Source organism: Botryllus schlosseri, chromosome 8 (assembly GCF_051294905.1).
Source record: "Botryllus schlosseri isolate E-star chromosome 8, Bs_hap1, whole genome shotgun sequence".
NCBI classification, from domain to species: Eukaryota; Metazoa; Chordata; class Ascidiacea; order Stolidobranchia; family Styelidae; genus Botryllus; species Botryllus schlosseri.
In genome coordinates, this window is record NC_137243.1 from 26,652,621 (window position 1) to 26,674,858 (window position 22,238).

A 22,238-nucleotide genomic window follows, 5' to 3' on the forward strand; every position below is an offset into this window, starting at 1 on the left:
CATTATATATTTGAAGCAAATAGGTAATCACGATTTCCAATAAAACAAATAAAGTTCTGCGTTAAAGGTCACGTAATATATATTTGAAAGCTCAGATATTAATATTTAACTCTCCGCGTCTTATACAAAATCATTAGGAACCATCGCACGATTTATGTCACACAGACAGCGTGCAATACCGATCATTTTACGTATGTCTACCTACGTGGACAAAGATGGCGCAAGACAACGAGAATGAAGTTTTATTAAACCGAGAACAGTTCTCTTTTGAGATATTCAAGCAATTTAATGTCCTTCGCAAGCAGGGAATATGTTGCGATTTTGAGATTGTGGTTGGCGATGTGTCATTTTCAGTGCATCAAGTAGTGCTGTGTGCCAACTCGGAGTATTTCAAAGTTTTGTTGCAAACAGATGAAGCGGTCAAACAGTCGCAAAAATTCGAGTTGCTTACTTTGGATCCGGAATGCGTGGCTTTATGCATTGATCTCATGTATGGACAAAGAAGGTATGCTGATAAAAGCAAATGGTGGGGCTTAGTAGAGGTGGCCGAAAGACTTCAAATGATCAAGCTGTTAGAATTCGTTTCAAACTATTTACAGGAAAGCGTGAACGTGAATACTGTCTATGACATATGGACCATTGCACAAATATTTCATTGTGATGAACTCGGAAAATATTGTGTTGAATTCGCAGCTGAGCACGTCGGCGTAATGAAAGATGATAAACGATTTAAAATCCTTAAGGCAGAACACATAGGATGTATTTTGTCCTGCAAAACCAAGGGTACCGAATCCGGGAAACTTGCTTCGCTCATCGACTGGGTTATGTGGGATAAAGAAGGTCGTTCCGACTTTTTTTATGTACTTTTCGTCATCTTGGATCTGTCGAAGATAGCGAAGTCCTATGGGCGATATCTTCTTGAAAGGGAGCCATTGATTGTGGAAAATCTTCGATGTTTCAGGAAAATCAGTATCTCACTCCTTGGCAGCACAGATGTGTATCCATATCCATATATCTGCAATTACAAAAAGAAGGACTATTTGATTATATTCGATGGATCCTCGGGAAGACTGCATCAAATTTATCCAGGTAAAAATAGAATCAAGCAGCTGCAGCACACCGAATTGAAGTTCAAGCATGGCAACTTCACTGCAATACATCTCAAAGATGCCATCTATGTAATAATGAAGGATAAATCGATCTATGAAATGACATTGAATAGTCCTGATGGCCTCTACGTTTGGCGAGTTAGGAAATCGATGAATCATGATCATGGCGCGCGACCACCTATAGTCACGGATGGGGAATGTCTTTATGTTGCATTTGGAGGTCGATCACGAACGAAATCTGATCACATAGAAAAATATGATCCTGGGGCGGACACTTGGGATACCATTGCTCAAAGGCGAAGTCGTAATTCCCATTCCTGTGTTGTGGTAAATCATAAGATTTATTGTATAGGTGGTAATATGAGCGCACCTGTGGAATATATCCCGTTGGTGGGGAACAGAAACGAGGTACACATGAGCCCGACGAGGTCGATGGTTTCATTTGACCTACATAATAATAAGTTTAGTAATCTCGAGTTTCTTCCAATGGCAATATACTCCAGTGCAGCAGTTTCTGTGGGAGATTCGATTTATGTGATTGGAGGCAACCGCAGAACCGATTCAGGGAATAAATCTACTCTTGTTTATGATATTAACACAAACATGTGGTCCGAATTGCGTCAGTTTGTCAATATCGGCGGAGAAGCATGCGTAATTAATGGCGATATTTACGTTATACGTGAAAATGAGATACAATGCTTAAACGTATCGAACAATGAATGCAGGATAATAAACATCGATGTGTCGCATTTGCAGATTTCCTATGCAATGTCCGTAGCAAGTGCGGACTAAATATTTATGCGGGCTCAGCTATTCACAATCTCGACTGTATGATTGCAATTATGTAGCAATATGTATCATTTTTGGAAGGCGCGAAACTTCGGTTTGCGTTCGTATTCGTAATGTGTACTATGATTATTGAGTATTTTGTCAAAACTACATTCATTGCAATGAAGAATTTATCAACTCGAAGATTTTTCGTATGCCCCTTATCAAGAGTTAACGGCACAATAACAAGCATGTGGAAAGAGATCCAAACGAAAACCAAATTTGCGAAGTATGACCTAACAATTCAATGATAAAAAACGCTAGGCAAAATCAGCTGTACCGTAATTTTCTTTCGTACGTCCGATTTGTCGAATCGATGTCAAAATAGAAACTTCTGATTGCGTAATTGAAAATTGAGTAGTCCGTTTTCGCAAACAAACCTCATTATACGTTACGCATGTAAATATTTTGATGTAGCACCAATATTTTCTTGTAATCTTAACTACTTAATCTGCGATCCGAATGTCTTGGAATTTTCTGTCATGCGCTTCATCACGGTGGCATCAAGAAATGGGAATCAACAACGAACTAGGAGTTTTGCGACGTCAAAAATTATATGAATTTTACCAGTTTTGGGGATTTTTTTTTTTGACATATCGATATCGAGCTGGTTGTTACGAATAAATTGACTCGCTTCCGTAACTGCTAAGTGATTTACGGAGTTCATGGGATTAGAATATGTTACGAATACGTTCTTGTTCACAGAGAACCTTTTCATATACGTTCAGGGGTTCGCACCATTCCTGGTAATATTATATATGCATGATATTATAGTAATTGTATGGTTATTGCTCATGTTATCACGCAGGACTAATGTTCATGCTGACAGAGACTTTTATATCAACTCACTATGAGTTGTAGGTAGTGGCAAGTGCGTGTTTATCGTTTACGTCAGGGGTCTTAAACTCAAATGCGCTCGCGGGCCAATTTATTAGTTTTTGATGGCGCCGCGTGCCGCAGCAAGGGTTATACAATGTATTTCCAGGGACTTATTTGACGGGACCTTGTAGACTGGCATTCCACAAACATCGTGGAAATGGGATGTACTTTCGTAATATTCACGCCTGGAACTGAAAAATAAGATATTTAAATATTCGAATGAAATTGTTGTTGTACTCGGCATAACTTGTTAAGATAATGAGTTACGGACGCAATGCAAATGCTTCATGACATCAAAAACCTGTCACCTTGCGATTTTGCAGCTAGCATACATTTGACGAGCCACAATGAGGCCTAAATGTGGAATATTTTAGAATCTAACAAGGATTGATCTGATATCAGAGCAATTGAGCAGTGTAATCCAATCCAGGTTTCGAGCATACTCCTGATAAGTAGGCTATTGATCACGCCATTGGCAACGTTAAATTAAATCAGCGTTAGATTTTCCTTCGAAAATTGGAACAGATACATAGCAATATAAATATGAAATTAATGTGTCATAGTATAGAAATGTCCCATTGCGTAACAATTTGGGTTACCATACGTCCTCTTTTAAGTGGATTTGTCCTCTTTTCTGACGTTTTTGAAAGTCTCCTCGGAGGACGGCCTTTTCGTCCTCTTTTTTGAGATTTTGTCCTCTTTTTTGAGAATTTTGGTCATATTTATAGCCAAATTCGACTGAGATGCCGTAAATCAGCACCGAACTGACGCCCCCGCGGGTATTTCGGGAGCTGAGCGGAGAGTTGACCTTTTTATTTGTAGTCAACCACCTGACAATGAGAAGGGGAAAAACTGTATTTTGAGCGCTGAGCGAGAAAGTTGACCTTTTTTTAGTAAACCGACCACGAAGTGGGAAAAATTTACCATTTTTTCAGAATTCTCCTCCGGCTTTGCAAGTACGAAAATTCTGAAAAAGTGTCCTCTTTTCAGATTTCCAAATTATGGTAACCCTAGTCATAGGCGCCGACTTTTATTTCTGCATTGGGTGGCGGCAGGTGCGTAGCCATGGGGGTTTCGAAACCCCCTTCTTTCGAAACGCAAAACCCTGTCCTTTTGAAATGACCATTCTGACGCTAATATTCAGTTGCAATTCAAAAAGTCGTAATATCAGTGTTACGCGGGGCCGCGACCAATTAGCGGGATTCGTCTGTGCACGCACAATGTAACGCGACGCGATCTCCCCCTGAGATGATTGCGAAATTAGGTCAGCTCGGCATTCGTCGCTGGACTGAGAAGTAACACGGCGCGACAATTCTGGAACACGAAAGACAGACAAGAATTATGATTACAAAGGCTCGCGGCCAATCAGTAATTATCCCTTATACCGCCAACAAGATGGGTTTTTACTTAGTATTGAGTATCTCGCACCGCGACAATCGGTTGCTGATTAAGACATCGATTTTGACTGCATTGCTACATTTCCCGATTTATGTTCGCAAAGCATAATTGGATTAATACTATGTGCACTAGAATAAATTCAAACTGGCAGGCACACACAATAAAACACTGATCAACTTTGCGCTCCGAGAATACTTATCATAAGAATGGTTCACAAAATATTTTAAACGCGGCTTGCGGCCCTCATCGATGCAAATAATGCTCTTTGATATGTGAAGGTGAACTTATATTTGGTCGTCAAATCGCGATTGGAGATGGTGTTTCTCAGAGAGCGCGATGAAATCTACGTTTCTAACGATGAGGTCGAATTTGTACATCCAATAAGGATCGTTAGTTTGCTGAAATCAGCCTCAGTATGCTGTGCGAAATACATAGTATTGATCAATTTTACCGGACTGTACAATCGGCTGGCAAGGTTGCGTTGATAACGAAATTGCAGACATGCCGCAAACCTGCAATAATTACAATTACAGGGTGCGCTAGTCATACCTAAATACCCAGATTTGGCAATGACTCACGAGCACAATTTGTTCAGACGCGGGCATCAGTTTTAATCAAAAAGATACATAAACACAAACAATATTACACTCAGATAATGTTATGGTTTGGTGAAAGTGTTTCTGCGGATGGTAGCAGGTCTGCATGCGGACGCGCTAAACCAAACCACCGCCGATAGTGCACATGAGATATCGATAACCCATTTCGCATATATATGATTCTCGCTAATTTGCAGTACGCAGCATCGATAATACGAATTAGTGAATTGGCATTTCAAAAGGACGGGATTTCTAGTTATAAATAAGAAACTGCCTGGCAACGCACCTGGAGTGTTAATGCCGACAACGCACTGGTTAATATCAGCCAGTCGAATTTGATCGTAAAATGGTGCGGTTTTAATTACGTGTTATTGCAGTAAGAGCAATATGGGCGCATGCCGCGACCTTATCAATAGAAATACGTATCCCAAAGATTTGAAATTCGATCCGCGATATGGTAGCGCTCGATAGAGTCCGTCCAGCAAGGAGGATTATTGGAGCATAGAAGGTTCCCGTTCAAACTAATCGAAATAAATTCAGAATTTGCGGCACTGGCAATCTCGTGTTGCATCAATATTTGACAACGTAATTCAACGCCATGCACTGCACAATGCGCCGTATTAATAACAAATCAAACACTGACAAGTGACACCGTGGGAATACGAGTGTATAAAGCAGACAAGAATTAGTAGCCTACAGATGATATCAAACGAGAAAGCGCGCATCTAATCAGTATTTTTTGCTTACAGCACAATGGGGTTCCAAGTCTGACATCGCGACAATTGTTTGCTTATTATAACGACGTTTGAGTTGCATTGTTGCATTCCCGATAAAAGTTGGCAAAGCCTTGTTAGAGTAATGAATATGCGCATTTTGCACAGGAATGACTTTTAATTCGCAGGCATACACAAACACACTGTCCTATTTCGCGCACCAAGCCTCCAATTAAAGAGACTATCACGGAACTAACTCAAGAATTATTTATAATTATAATCTTCCACCAAGAAAAAATACGCAAGATTTATAGAAATAGGCATATTGACGTTGGCCATTACCGCGCCACGATGCACCAAGACATATAAAGTTTTAGGCCATGTAACATGCGACTCCAAGAAGTGTGCCAGAACGATCGGTGGCGAGAAAACCTTGGCCGAAAAGGACTGCCCTTATGACAGTGTTGGGATCAAGTCACTACCTTCGAGTCACGAGTCATTTCGAGTCATTGCACATTTTGACTCGAGTCAAGTCAAGTCAATCGATTCTCGAAGGTGACTCGAGTCAAGTCAAGTCACTCGATTTTTGGAGGTGACTCGAGTCAAGTCGAGTCAAGTCAAGTCAAGTCACGAGTCAAGTCACAATTCAACTCAAGTTGCCTTTTCGAAGTATGAGGCATGATTACGTCATTACATTTAACTAGCTGTCTCAAATACAGATTGAGTAGTCATTGATTCTGAACCGATGAACGAATATAGAGTTGAATATACACCGAAAAGGGCGCTGTATCACTCGCATATACGTAAAACTCAGTTTATAGTTACCAGTCAAATTAGAGAATAGAGAATAGAGAAACGAATTGATAACATGCAATACATTATCCATGTACGCAGTGGCGGCTCGTCCTATAGGGCAACTGGGGCATTGCCCCACCTAAAATTCTGTTCAATAACAATTTAACCATTTACAGACGCACAGCAATCAGTATATACCGAGATCACGGCGAAACCCGCATTATTCTTGTGCTTTCGCTAACAAATGCCTATACATAGCGAAGTCTCTGCGAAAATCGAATTCTCTTCTGTGTTTTCGCTTTGTGAATGCCAAGCCGGGGCTTGCCCCGGTAGCGCTCATAACAAGCTTTCACTATCTATTCTCTCAAAGCCGCGCACAATAAAGAAACGGTGATTTACTCTCTCCTATTCGAAAAATGGCCGAGCAAGTGGGGCAACTATGCCTGTCGCCCTTAAGGTGTGATGTAACAATCGTATCTATATCTGAACTCGGTTACCGTGATATGCGTTGACTCGACCTTTGCTGGTATATGTCGATTTTGACGGTGTTTCGCACCATGATAATTCTTGAAACTTGGTACGATATGTCGTGAAGGTAGTATTTAGCACTGCTCCAAGTTTCAGGCTTGCTACTCAAAGATAAGGGTGGTAATTTCGTTTCCGAAGTTCAGTGTGTGCTGATCAATCGTGTACATTGTACAGCAAACAGATTTTACTCAAAAGCCGGTATTGGTCTCCATTGATTTTGACGATGTTCCATACCGAGATCGGTCATGATATTTGGCACAGTAAGTCTTAATGTTAGTATCGACCGCTGTAATAAGTTTTAAGTTTGTCACTGAACTATGTGGGTGGTAATTTCGTTTCCAAAGTCGAGTGAGAGCTGACTCTTCATTAATCGCTAACAGATTTACGCAAAAGCCGTTATTGGTCTCTATTGATTTTAACGATGTTCCATACCTAGATCTGTCATGAGCTTTTGCACGGTATGTCTTGATTTTAGTATCGAACGCGGTGCCAAGTCTTAAAGTTGACGCTCAATGATTGAGGCAGTTATTTCGTTTTCGAGGTCGAGTATGGTAGAGATGCGCGCTGATCTGATACTTAGCCTACCTACATCATTGCGGATCTCACGGAAAAGCCGGTGTCTGTCTGTGCTAATCTAGTCTGCGTTCCATAACGAGATCGGTGATGATATTTCCAATGGTATATCTCGATGATCGCATGAAACAGCTAACTAAGATTCTCGGTTTGCATTCAAATATTCACATAATTTTATGTTCACCAATGTGCATTTCACTGTGAAATTGTGGCCTTCAAACCATTTGCTTACAATCCCCGGTCAAATGCGATAGCTATTTCATTTTCGATGTCGGCTAACAGCTGATCATTCGATCAGCCTATTCCTCGATCTATTTTACTCAAAGTTCGGTGTTCGTCTGTTTGTATTGATTTTGACAGTGTACCATGCCGGAATGGGTTATGAGATTGCGAATGCTACTTCTCGATGATTTCATGTAACAGTATGCTAAGTTTACGGCTTTCATTCATGTATTTATTGATTAATATATTTTCCAACGGCGATTTGGCAGCAGACAGTAAGCCGTATGTGTTGCGTCACAATCTCCAGTTTCAAGGCCAAAATGTACTATGTTGTTCCGAGACCGAAGTTCCGAGGCTGCTGTCCTTAGTTCTTCAAAGACCATTCAAATTGATGTTCTGGATTCAATATGACAGGCCCAATCTATGAGATAACAATAGGCCTTTTGCAGGACTTCGATCACGTGACTAGATACGCATAGCAACAACAAATTGGTTAGCAAGCTACTTTCTCGCGCACCTGCTTCAGTGCTAAATATCGCATAGTGTATTGTTGATTTCTGGTTGTAAACGTTTCGGAAATTTGTTGTAGAAGTCATCAGAGATTTACCTATGCTAGATGTCAATCCTGTACAAAGCACATAGAATGATATCGTGAGAATTACGCAGAAATCCGTCGTTAACGTAGCCGTATTTCGGATTCAGTATATATTGTTTTCGGGCTGTAAACGTTCGCAAGTGTCATGGAGATGCGCAAGGATTCAAATATGTTGGATGTCTTTGATTCATGAACTATTTAAACTCCTTGCGTCAAAATGATCGACATTGTAACCGTTATTTGGTAGTCAACTATGATTTTATGACACAAAATTCGACATTGCAGGACATTGACTGCGTGATATTTATTGCAGCATTAAGTTAGGTGTGGATAGTATACTATAGTTATATTGTAGCGGTAGTTGGTAATCATTGCAGCATTTTGATGATTGATATCGATTGCAATATAGGATACTGCTATTTTTAAGCCTAAGAGACAATGACTGCCTGTGCCAGTACGTTGATGTGTTATGAATTCATGCAATGTGCTACATACCATATATATATTAAATATCCCAAGCTATTGTATGACTTCTCAGTTAAACAATTCAAAATGTTTAGACCTCTACACCTATATTACAAGTTATTGATCATTCTGTCATGCTGCCAAGTGCCACTACCCGAAGGAAAATGATCATCAGCTCCAATTGAGGGTGAAACAAACTGTCCCGGGGCCTGGATTACTTGATTGATTGCCTGGATTGGATTACTTCACTCTATGGCACAGTGCAAATATCTTGAGTTTCAAGACATATGGCTATACCACATGCATACGGAATAATGATCTGATGGATTATCCCAAGAGAGCCGAACATAGGTAACTAAGAAATTGATGATGCCCTCGTCAAGAATTCAACCTGGAGCCAATTATTATCACCACATAAAATTTGGTCATGCGGTGGAAGGCAGCGTGGTTTCATGCCAACAGAAAATGTCAGCAGATGATCTGACCACTGACTAACTGTCCTGAACTTCTTTCCCGATGTTGATGTCTGCTTTGAAAATGATATTTCATTTGTGTACAGCAAGACAAGCGCTCTTCCGTGGATGCTATGAATATGTCTAGACAAGTGGCTATGGAGGTAGAGGAAAATACATAGGCATAACAGTCTCGGCAGTTATTGAACTTGATAAGGTTAACATCCATTTTTCTTCAACTATTTCTTATGCTCTGGGTATCGAATGCACAAAAATTAATAAATCGATCTTCTTTGCAAGTTTATTTGTAAATTCAATGAATCAAAGAATATCATAAGTTCAGAATATTACGGAGTCAATGCGAAAGAAACAATGTTAGTCGTCTTTAGAGGATGTTTCTGAGTTGGATGAGCCAATACACAGAGGGGGTCAGCAACGAAGTACTATTTTACCTGAGTACTAGCGTCATTATGAGTTTAGGCTACTTCCACTTCTACTTGACACTTTTTAGGTAGTACTTTTTTGTCAGGTTTGGGATTTTGTCAACTAGAAAGTAGCTTTGGCGCATGATTGCATCCCCTTCAAGCGTGAGGTTGTCATAACAACTGGGCAAAATAGCCCCAGTACCACGGTAACTAAATTAATTTTTGAAAATTGCACTTATTTGTGGTGTCATCACCCTTTTGCGTTGATCAAGAAGATGCAACATGCAATGTTTACAGTTGTCACATGGCATCAATTTCTAAAACTAAGTGACCCTCAACCAAATCTACTTCATGTAACGAATTTCTTGACCGCTTTTCAGAAATTCATTTCTACTTCCACTTGAAGTACTTTGGACATGTCCTGGAAGTAATTAGTGCTACTTGTACTGGAGTATAAATTAAGGCATTACTTCTACTCGGTTCCCAACAATGACCACGTTGACCACGTCTGGGTATAGGATGACCGATCTTGTCACTGCGTTTGAGCTGCTCTAAGAGTTATATGATAGTTACTTCCCTTAGTTCGCTAAATATCGCACATATGTGACGTCAACTATTTATCAAAATCGAGTGTGATTTGCCAAATCCACTTCAATCGCAGTTGCGAAGTAGTGGAAATAAAATTGGGATTGTATAAGGCAACAATAAAGTGCACTGATTTGCTTAGTCTTGACGGCAGGTTCTCCCAAAAGATACTTCCGATGTGTTCAGCGACATTTGTTTTATAGCAGCACGCCAGCACCCAAACCAGCAGACAGTATATCCCGGCTGCTTCAGCCATATCTTCCATCCAAAATCAGGCTCCACAACAGACAAATAGTACTGCTTGAACTAACAAATACTCTTACCAGAATATAAGCCAATCGCTTTACTTCAAATGCATAAATTTAAGTACATATGATCAGAGTTGAGTACCGTAATACGACTACGTTACCGATGGATTTCTGCGTAATTCTGACGATATCATTCGAAATGCTTTGTACATGATTGACATCTAGCATAGGTGAATCTCTGATGACTTCTACAACAAATTTCCGAAACGTTTACAACTAGAAATCAACAGTACACTATGCGATATTTAGCACTGAAGCAGGTGCGCGAGAAAGTAGCTTGCTAACCAATTTGTTGTTGCTATGCGTATCTAGTCACGTGATCGAAGTCCTGCAAAAGGCCTATTGCGTATGTGTCCGAAGTCGTTGACCTTTGCAGTTAGGCTTACGCAATCTCTCGAGTTCTAGTCATTGGAATTAATCTGGTCAAGTCAAGTGCGAACATGAATCGTATTGAATCTTTGCTCCGTACGTAGGCTAGTTTACGCAGTTGCCTTTAGAGCGAAAATTAAAGGTCTAGAAGACTACTCCTTGTCGCTTCGACATATTCCTGTCTTTTCATTGTATCGCATTTTTGTGGTGTATTGAACTGATAAAATTGCTAATTAACCAATGATGATGATGATAGAAATTGTCCAGTCCATTGATCCAATCGTACGCCGGGTACCTCCGCTTTGGTTGCCTATCACCTGGTCGTAACTCGTAACCACCAGCTCAGTGGTCGTAACACACCAGGATCGTGTACGAAACACTTTCGGACGGCCTATCGATTTGCGTAATCTCTAACTCTACCATGAAATCATAACGCATGCTACTAAGGATGACCTGATAATTGATTCGTGGCATAGGGACGATTCTTAGTTCACGTACATTATGTAAAATAATCCTTTGATTAAAAAAAATGAATAAAACATTTGTTACCACACTTCAAGTCACGGCTCACCGGCAAACCTCTCGCGGCACCTACGTTAAAATCACTGTTGTCGGGAAATTCATGTGACCATCATATTAAAGTTACTTTTTTACGTTGGAAAACGCCATTGTGACGTCATGTTGATAAAAGTCGCTCGCAGCCCTTGCCCCACCACCCGATATTGTCACGAGCCGCCACTGCATGTACAGTACAGTACAGTACAGTACAGTTGTTCAGAATTGACCGACTTTCAAAAAGTCTAGGTTTTCAGTCCGTTTCCCATGCCTTATACCTTAAAAACAAATTCTGGCAACTTTTTTTTGTAATTCATCCCCTGCATCCGTGTGCACATTGCCGTTTTTTCATGCACCTAAAAATTTCTTCGGAATTAGGGGATTCCCCCGTTGTCAGTGACTCGACAGGAACGGCGTGTGTTCTCATTGACGCGACGCGTATGTTCTAGCGCTGATGAAGTGCCGAGCAAGGCTGTGAAACGGGGATCATTGATTAGTCAGGTGCCTTGCTGCTTTGTTGTTGATGGACTGTGTTTACGATTGAGGTGCAGGACTTATCAGGCGGCGTTTTGACTCATGCTATTAGCGAGTTTAGCGCGTGATTAATGAACATAGTATTATAGCAGTATACAACTATTTGATATAATAGACCTGATACTCTTTTCCTTTCTACGGGGATAGAAACAAAGCTTGCAAATGTCTATTCCAGTGACTGGGGAAAACCGCCAGTCGGTTGCTCTAAATTTTTTGTCATATCCCAAAATATCAATATACTGGTATGAGTTTTTCCAATTTAGGAATAACTATCTTCGATAATCTATAACTGGATCTAATCTAGCTACTCCTGTGCAAGTTATGCAGTATGTGTTCGACCTAAAACTCTAAAAGAACTGAAATGTTTTCCACTATTCTTTGTTGCTTGACTGAGTTTATGTATATCTGTTTTTCTAGGATTAGCTGTAGTGCGAAATGTCTGAAAAAAAAATCGTCATCTAGTGCAGCAGTACCGAAGAAAACTAGAAGAACACGATCGCAGACACAGCATTTCTTAGTTGGGCCATCTGAGGAAGCCATTACGGGATCGAAGTTGCCCACTCTGAGGCAAGTTATGCAATATGTGCTACACCTGAGAGAGCATTCATTTAAAAAAAATGAACCAGTCAAGTCACACATCCAGATCGCAGTAGATGAAGTGATCGGTTTTTGGTTACTTGCTGGCATAAAGACTATCACAAAAGTCAATGCCACTAAAAGATTGGAAACAGTATGGAAACAATGGCTGTCACTAAAGAACACTGCAGGCCGGCAATATGTATCAAAAAAACAAAGCGACTTAGAAGCCAAACTGAGTAAGCTATGGGACATAGGAGCCCCTGACGCGATAGCGACAATTGAAGCAAGTACACTTCTTTCTGACGATAAAAAGCGTGAAGACATAGCATTTTATCAGGATCAAAGGGGTCCGAGATTAGCAACGATCGGTGGCAAAGATAAAGTGTTGAAAGCGAAAATCATGCTACAAAAGAGACGACCATGAGTGCAAGAGAGTCTGCACCAGCATCAAGTAGCGAAGGTGAATTTACAAAGAGCTCATCTATATCTTCACAGGTAGTTGACACTTCTCACAGCACTGATTTTGAACTTGCACAGTCGACATCTGGTCATTCCGCTAAATTCGTGACTCTAAAAGCTGCTGTAAACCTATTCAGCGACGAAGACCTATGCCAGGTTTTTGATCGCTTGAAAGTCAGTGATAATGCCGCTACCATGATAACTGCAGCACTGATTAAAGCTTGCGATGGCAATCCTAATGACTTCCATCTTTCAAGATCTGGGACCTATCGACGACGCATTGCAAATCGTTTGAAAATTTCCGAATCTATCTTTGAAAAAATATCCACCAATCCACCAGAGCACATTGCATTGCACTGGGATGGAAAGCTCACTAAGAGTCGTCTAGGATATCAATTTGAGGCCTTGGCAGTGCTCGCATCGTCTGCGTATTCCGGCGCATTTAAGAAAGGGAAACTTCTTGGCATTCAAACTATGGAAAGTGCTACAGGAAAAGCACAGGCTAATGCATCATTTGAACTGCTGGAACTTAGGAATTTAACAAAATCTGTTAGACCTCTTGTGTTTGACACAACATCCTCAAACACTGGTAAAAACAAAGGTGCGGTTCCGTTACTTGAAGAATTGATTAACAGGAAAGTTTTCTACAATGCCTGTCGCCATCATATTTATGAACTGGTCATTCGAGAGGTTTGGAAGTGTTTGTTTGGATCGACAACCACAGGCCCTGAAAGCACGGATTTTAATACCTTCAAGAAGAAGTGGAAACATATTGATGAATCAAGAAGCTATAAAACGCTGAAGTTTATTGAAAGCAGCTGGTTGGCGATGAAAGCTGATGAAGCAAAGCAAGAAATAATTCCACTGATGAAACCCAATGATGGAAAGCAGAAAGAAGTCTTGATAAGAGATGACTACAGAGAATGTGCAACAGGCACCTTGGCGATTTTGGATGACAAATATGTTGATCATCGTTTTCGCAAGCCTGGTGCTACTCATAGCGCTAGATGGATGAGTCAAGTCCTGTACTGTCAAAAAATGTTCATGTGGAATGAGCAAATGGACTATTCTGAAGAGTTCATTGAAAAGTTGGAACGAATCAATACATTCACTGCTTTGTTTTATGTTCTAGTTTGGTTGAAAACTGGTATTGCATGTGACGCACCTTGGAATGATCTCAAATTCCTTCATGACAAGAAAAACTTTTCAATATGCGATCTCACTGTTGCTGATGTGGCATACAAGAAATTGCGAAAACATCATTGGTATCTAACTGAGGAAATGGTGGTATTTACCATGTTCTCGGCTAATCCAAAGATTCCTGACAAACTGAAGGAAGCGATGGCTGCTATATTGCTGAAAATGCCAATCCCTGAAAAATTTCGCAGAGGTATGCCTCTCAGTCTGATCTCTGACTCTGTCTCTGAGTCAATGAGTATGGTCGATTTGATTGGGCCAGAATCGTGGTTTCTATTTGATGCTATACATGTGGAACATGATTGGTTGAGTCTTCCAGTTTCGGAATGGCATACTGATCCAGATTTCGTGACTGCTCAAGAATTTGTGAATACTGTTGAAGTAGTTAATGATTCAGCAGAGCGTATGGTAAAATTGAATACCGTCTATGCTGCGTTCATAACGAATGACAAAAAACAGCGAGCGAGCCTCCTACAAGCTGTGGAAGATCACCGGAACAGATATGCAGATTTCTCGAAAGCAACCATTTCATCCACCTGATTTATGTAATATTTTGCCTAGTTGATCTCTTTCTTTGCCTTATTTTTTCGTTTCCTGTGATGTTTATTATGTGGCTGTGAGTGGATGTTACATTTACAGTTGTATTCTCGCACATGGGGATCCAGGAAATTGATGAACAGTGCCGGGTAGGTTTGAGGGGTGTAGGATATGTGATCCAACAAAATGACTATCAGTTTTAGGTAGTTTTAAGCAGTTCTAAGGCAGTGTGGGACATGGAATGATATCCTGAACTAGGAATGCCATATATAGTGGGGTTTTGTAGCACTCCAAACCGCAACAGCTGCATAAATCCATGTTATATGTCACTTTAACTAGGCTAGGTAAAATCGTGACCCTCTGATTTTAGGGGAATCCCCTATTTTCAACTGCTATTCTTCCAGCTCAATGTGCACACGGATGCAGGGGACGAGTTACAAAAAAAAGTAGCCAGAATATGTTTTTAAGGTATAAGGCATGGGAATCGGACTGAAAACCTGGACTTTTTGAAAGTCGGTCAATTCTGAACAACCCTAAGTACGTATTAATATGATACAATTCGTGCCTTCGCTAATGGTTGAGGAGTATATAAACTATATTCGAATTCAAATTCGATAAAACAAGAGATTTGATTAAGGTAAGAACACAGAACAGAAATAGACATTTTGCTATTAAATTACTTCACTATACTAGTTTACGACAACGCAAGCCGTAAGCTTCAATCACTACAATTGCGGTCAATTTATTTGTGAGAGAACAATGGAGGGTCAGTAAAACGCACGATCATTGCATGATTGTTCGTTCTCACATGTCACATCAGCGTTTCGCGAACAATACAAACATATGCAATATGCAGTGAATTTTATCGACACCGATTACTTGATGACTTGAAATTGACTCGTGAATTTTGCTCCGAGTCACGAGTCAATCCACATTTTTGATACGCCGAGTCAAGTCATGTCAAGTTATTTTAGCAAAGGGACTCGAGTCAAGTCAAGTCATATGAAAAAGGTGACTCGAGTCTGACTCGAGTCAAATCATGACTCGAGTCATCCCAACACTGCCTTATGATGACCGAAAACTTCGTCATATATACAAAATACATATAGGTTTAATTGTACATAGGCGCCTAAATGACAGGCGTCGAATGTTCCTGTCTTGGCAATCTGAACTTCACAAGACAATTACCATCTCGTAGGAAAAAATTATATGCCAGTGAAGAAATACCAATTTGAAATCGTGTGGGTCTTTTAGTTTAGTCGCCTACGTTTGGGCGATTCTAAATTTTTTTTATAGCAGACAGGAGGTGACGAAATAACATCATGTTACGGAGTCATACCTCCGGGCCCTACAGTTTCCAAGACACCTCACTCAACTCTGCCGGTAAATCTGATTACGTAGGCAGAGAGGACAAGAAATTGAAAGCAATATATATGCAATTCCCGATCTTATTGACCGATTTCATCATGAATTATCGAAAATTTTTGCCAATTTCGTGGCAAAAGCGAACGTGATTAGGGGTAGGTTTATCACCTTATAGGAGCCCGGCCTGGCGAAGTGCTGTTTCGTTCCTGCCAACGGGTATGCGCCCGCAGATGTTTCACTGTTATTGAGGGGTCCTACCTTTTCCAACACAGCTCACTCAGCTCTACTGATTATGTTAGCAGAGATAGAGGATAAAAATTGATACCAATATATGCAATTCCCGATCATATCATCATCATCATCATCATTGGTTTATTAGCAATTTTATCAGTTCAATACACCACAAAAATGCGATACAATGAAAAGACAGGAAGATGTCGAAGCGACAAGGAGTAGTCTATGGAATCTGACACCCACCCCAGGTAACACGACCACGTGGTGCCCATGTGGTATTTAGGTGGATAGGTGGGTTGGCCAAATTGATGGGTCTCATAACATGGGTCCCACATGGACTCCGAGTGGGATTTCCAAGTCAAGGAGTTGCTGGGCTATACCATACTAATACCGTCTAGATCCCATTACCTTTGTCACTCATTTGTATCTACTATTTTCAACTCAGGACGCCTTTTACTCATTAAATTTCTGTATTCAAATCATTTAAGCGAATGATTTTCGTCAATGAAGATGTGTCGATATTCCATATGGTTCCCACATGGGACCCAGTAGTTTGTCCCCATCAGTATTTATTTTATATTTTCCCACAGCAAGGTTTGTTTATCTGTATAGTTAAGTTGCATTTTAACTGGTTTCCGATTGAATTCTATCACCACAATTATAATTATTCCTTTCTCCATATGAATTGAATTCGAGGTATTGTCACTTTTCACTTACACCGGTGGTTCCCAAACTTTTTTAAGACGCCCCCTTTATGATAGTGAGGAATTTCGGCGCCCCTTATCGCCATATCGCAAAATGCAACCAGAATGCTAACAATCCCAACGGATAGTTTGATGGCATGGGAGCTTATGGCTGTTGATGAGAGCATTGTCAAATATGAAATTCGGACTATACACAAAGCAATAACTAAGAATGGGAGGTAAATCGCGCGGAGCGCGAAGAAAATACCCAGTTGACCGCAGCCTTGTCGCGCCCCCTCTAGATGCATACATGTCCCCAAGCCCCCCCAGTTTGAGAACCACTTACTTGCACAATGATGGCGGGACCACTCACCCACCGTAAAGGTTATTATATACTGAGTATTCCGTATATATTTATCTAAGGAACTAGGGTACTCGGTATGTACTGTCCATTGTCCAATGATAAAGTTATATATAGTGTAGAGTTAAGTGAAGTGACAACGCCTCCTCTCAAGTCTACGATGATTCGTGGAAAGTTACCAGTGTTGCATCCCCCTGACATGCACGCCTGCGCTGCTACAAGGTCCGGGGTCGTAGTATTCTGTACCCTATCACCTTTGTGGGTTACCCACATGGGACCCTATAAAATCCCAACACATATAGCCGCCAAATCCACGTGGAACCCAGCTGGGTGTCCCACATGGGGACCCGTGGAAATCCATATGGTAACCATGTGGGTCCCAAGTAGTCGTGTTACCTGGCTACCTTGGCCTAGGCGATGTAAAGAGGAGGCATGCACACTGAATGAAAGTAAAGAATATAGTATAGAAAAAGAAAGCGACAAGAAATAGGGCGGCATGTCATGGGAAGCGAGATCGATAGGTCAGTCGTGGTCCGGTAATCTTGAGGATCGACTGTATTTATTTAGTAGTAATTGCTTGTATTTCGACTTGAATGTGGACATGCTCGTCGGATGGCCGGCGGGATACTGTTCCACACATCAGGTCCGGCATATTTGATAGAGCGGTGATGTAGCGGTCGCTGCAACGACTTGTTGCAAGACACGCTGGTATAGTGCTTGATTGGAGTCGACGCTACAGCTATAGTTCCCGTTGTACGCACTAAGTCGACTGACTATAATGACCGCTCTGAGTACTCTTGCAATCCTGATCACACACGCAAATCCAAGGAGCTTTCTTTTATAGCACAGAACAGCCAAATAGTAGTAATTATAGTGACCGAATCAATCATGAATTATAGAATTTTTTGCGCTTCGCGCGTTTAGGCGAGGAAACCAGCTGACTCAGTTGACAGCCACCAAAGTAGATTATAAGTAGAAGTAAACAGAGAAGAGCGTGAGGGGTGTGTGGGGGGCGAAGTCCCCCAGAAGTCCCCCAAGACCAACGTTTTGGGGGGGGATTGACGAAGTGCTGTTACGGTACGGCCCTGATTGAGAGAAGGAGAACGTGAATTCACGCCTCTGGTCAATGGAGAAGATGGTGTTTCTCAGCGCAAGGGTGTCGAAATCTACGTCGTAAACGAGGTTGCTTCGATTGTCTGGTTCCAAATCACGGATTACAATTTATTGGGGCGTTTCAAGTAGGCTACTAGTTCGTCGTCGCCAACGAAAACACGTATTCAATTATTCGCGCGCTTATCGGTTGCTGGTAAATAGTTGGCATTTACGCGTTATCACGGACTCGCTAATTGACAGCGCTGATGATTTAAAATCGCAGACGGCGGGCGTTTATTCTTATTGCGCGGGGTGGCCGCCACCCCATAAATGTGTCATGGGGTGACTGCGCCACCCCGCCACCCCGTAACTCGGCGCCTATGCGGCCAGCCACACATAACGTGGGACTCAGGTTACAACTCTAGCAGGTTATCAGACGACACACCCCCTACATTTTATTTCAGCCATTCAGTGATTAAATTGTTAGGTTACCCTAAAAAAAAACGCTGCCCACCAAATTTGGCTCAATTCTAACAAGTACAAGGCTCCGCTGATCGAATTGAAAATTTTAATTTATTAGGGAGAATTAGAAAAAAAATTCAAATTTTTCTGTCAACCCAATGGAATTGTTGAGCTGTCTTCAAAGACGATGCAAAACAAATTTGACTCCATCCAACTAGCAAGCGGATTTATTTGAGTTTTTCGTTGATAATTCTCGGATTCTTTGTGTAGCTTTCCAAATGATCCTTTGACTGTGGAAAAGCTAGAAAACCACTCATTGATATGTGAGTGTATGACGCTCCACCAATTGTTATATCCCCAACTCGGGTTGGTTGGATGGAATGTAGGCTAATGGATACAATTTATATTCGCGAGAATATGTATTTTGGTTTAAAACCGAAAAAAAAATTTAAATTTGCTGTGGGGAAATAAATAATCATTAGCAATATTGTCTGATGTGAAAAAGATGGCCGAAAACTTGATGACTTTGTCATTAGTCAAGTCTTCTAGTAACTTAAGTGGTGTTAATCAATGCATCCCCCTCATATTTTACGATTTATAAAATAGATTTGATCTAAATTTCAAAACTAGTGTATTTTTTGTCGATCTCAGTGTTTGTTAGTTGGCACAGTGTTTTTTCAAGAACCTTGAGTGGCAACACTGGCTATAACATATATTGCGCGCGTTCGGCTATCCGGTTAGTGTGAGACACCACGTCCCCTCGACGGTCCGAAACGGAGAGTCGCCACTCGCCATTAAGTCGACCAGAACTTTATTCTTCAACAAAACACATCGATAGTTCTAACGTAAGGCAATTGAAGTCACAAACAGCGTAGAAGCGTCAGTCGTTCTTCAGTAAAAGATCTCACACGTAGGCCTACGTACACTGTCGTACAGCGTCGGTCGTCAGTAAAACGACGAGCCTGCATCAGACGAAGGTCTTCTATAAGAGGCAGAGTCGCACAATCGGCGCCATAGTGATGGTGATTAGCTGTGAATTAGTGTACTGACTCTCTATACATATGGCTGCGATAATGGAGTCAATTTGTACGAAGCGTGCACATGCACAAACCGTTGATCAGACTTTACTAGTCCAGTTTGCTGGTGTCGATCGCTCATTATTGTTTTAGCACCAAATATTGTGAGTTTTATAAATAAACTTGAACATTACTTAATTATTATTGAAGACCCAGGGAGCCGCACAGAATAGTGCCTTAAAAAATTATCATCGCCGCACGAGGAGTAAGTCCTATCTAGGGTTACCATATTTTGGAATCGGTAAAGGAGGACACTGTTACAAAATTTTCAAACACAGAATAATACCGGTGGAAAATCCTGAAAAAGTGGTAAATTTCTACCACTTCGTAGTCGGTAGAATAAAAAAGAAAAAGTCATCTTTCTCGTTCGGTGCCCCGAAAAAGGAGGACGTATTTCAACCCTACTATTTCCTACACCACACTGTTTTTTATAGCGTCGCCGTCTGCTCTGTAGCAACCATCGCAACAATTATGCAACTATAGCAGTAGGTAGTTAGCGATATTATTTGACGCAACCACAAATATTGACACAACGAGTTTTAGTCAGCAGAGTTACCTTATGTGCTGTGCAGACATGGGGTGATTACTTCATGAATGTAATCGATTGCGATTACGATTACCGCTGAATGACGCGATTACGATTACGATAACCATTATAGCAAAATCAGGAAGAATTCGATTACGATTACATTGGCAAAGTAATCACGATTACTCACGATTACATTTATTTTGCATTTTGGAAGTTATATTGGAAGACAATATATGGATTGCGCTGAAGGCCCAATGAGATAACGAACTTCCTTTTAAAAATATGCGTCCTTCGCTTGTTACGTCAAAATGTACCTATTGCCCATTTTTATAGAGGACGATTTATCGCACCCAACGATTTGCATTCTTGCCAGGTCCATGACGGCCGCACCCCAAATTTCCCAGTAGGGTGAGGAGCGAGCTCGAAGGGGACTCAAAAGTATTTCGTAGACCAACATAAATTATAAAGTATTTTCGAGAGATTAATTTGACTTGAAAATTCTCCCTAGATAAGCTTGATTTTGAAATGCATACGTCTTCCCCTCAACAATTAAAGCATACATAATTTATAGTAGGGCTGCATTTAAAACAAATGGTTGTCCAAAACACTTTGTTCAAAACATGTTTGAAACAAAGACTTTTAAAGAAACTAAATTGTGTTTTTTTAGGTTGTAAAATTATGCCATAATTATGTAAATACTTTCCAAAAAACATGTTGTATGAGCCTAGAGACAATAACCACCTGATTTAGCCGACGTACATCGATATGGGATTGTTGGAACCATCAAAATAGTCGATTCAACAGTTTTAGTACAGATAATTCATCAAAGGAGCTATATTTACCGTATATTTTCAATTGTCAATGTCAATCCACATTCGTGACGTCATGGCTTAAAAAAATGTTTTAAACAAGGGCCTTGTTTTAAACATGTTTGCTTTAAATTGATTTTTGTTTTAAATGCAACCCTAATTTATAGTAATAGGTCCCAGTCAATACCGTGCCACGACACACCAAAAGACATATAGGCCTATGCAGTTTCGACCAACACGCGACTTCACGAAGTGTGCTACTAAAGAAAGACCTTAGCCGAAACTTAGGGTAAGTGTCCATTGTCAATAGCCGCGCTGGCCAGGGTGGGCGTGACTAATAGTCCGGTCCTTCCAATCCGAGCCCACAATGAAAGTGCCACCCGGGCACCCACGGAGCATCAAAGACATGACAATTTGTGCGGGCGTCTCACGAAAGTTTTTCTTTTGGTCTGCTACGTTTGGGATACAACTATATCTTTTTATTATGCAACAGACCGGAGGTCACGAATTAACAATTAACATACACTAAAGTAATTATAACAGGATACCAGACGTTATAATTATGAATTACGTGCCCCCAGCTCTACAGGTAAATCTGAACACCGGGGGCAGAGAGAGAATTGAAAATTTATAATAATAAAATGCGATTACCAATATAATTGACGAAATTCATTCTTGAACTTGAAAATATCACCCTATGGGGGCCAAAGACCAACGTTTGGACTGGGGGACCAATTGCTGATTTGGTCCTGATTCTAGCTACAACCCACGCTAACATGACATATAAGCCCATGGGCGGCGGCAGGTCCCAATGTTGAGTAAAGAATTGTGAAATGACGATTGGTGCCCGTTTCAATTAGAGTCATATGAGAATAAGATGAAGAGAACATAAAATTCTGCCTCCAACTTACTACAGATAATGTAGC

General features: G+C 40.8%; 2 protein-coding genes and 1 long non-coding RNA gene across 3 annotated transcripts in view; all 3 read left to right on the forward strand.

Moving 5' to 3' along the window:
• The first annotated feature begins 215 nt into the window (after positions 1-215).
• LOC145444373 (kelch-like protein 25) lies at positions 216-1,901 on the forward strand. Its single transcript, XM_080322340.1, has one exon. The coding sequence runs from the start codon at positions 216-218 to the stop codon at positions 1,899-1,901; it is 1,686 nt and encodes a 561-aa protein (XP_080178466.1).
• Positions 1,902-6,414: 4,513 nt separating this feature from the next.
• LOC145444690 (uncharacterized) overlaps positions 6,415-22,238 on the forward strand; it is a 30,645-nt gene continuing 14,821 nt past the window's right edge. The window contains exon 1 of the long non-coding RNA XR_013916755.1: positions 6,415-7,597. This is a non-coding gene — a long non-coding RNA (uncharacterized LOC145444690). The remainder of the gene's footprint in view (positions 7,598-22,238) is intronic.
• On the forward strand, positions 12,808-14,833 carry LOC145444676 (uncharacterized). Its single transcript, XM_080322694.1, has 2 exons — positions 12,808-13,123; positions 13,501-14,833. The coding sequence occupies exon 2, from the start codon at positions 13,796-13,798 to the stop codon at positions 14,702-14,704; it is 909 nt and encodes a 302-aa protein (XP_080178820.1). The 5' UTR covers positions 12,808-13,123; positions 13,501-13,795; the 3' UTR covers positions 14,705-14,833.

Excerpts from the sequence above, each read along its gene's own strand:
- LOC145444676 (XM_080322694.1), top strand. The coding sequence starts at position 13,796 with ATGAAAGCTGATGAAGCAAAGCAAGAAATAATTCCACTGATGAAACCC.
- LOC145444373 (XM_080322340.1), top strand. The coding sequence starts at position 216 with ATGGCGCAAGACAACGAGAATGAAGTTTTATTAAACCGAGAACAGTTC.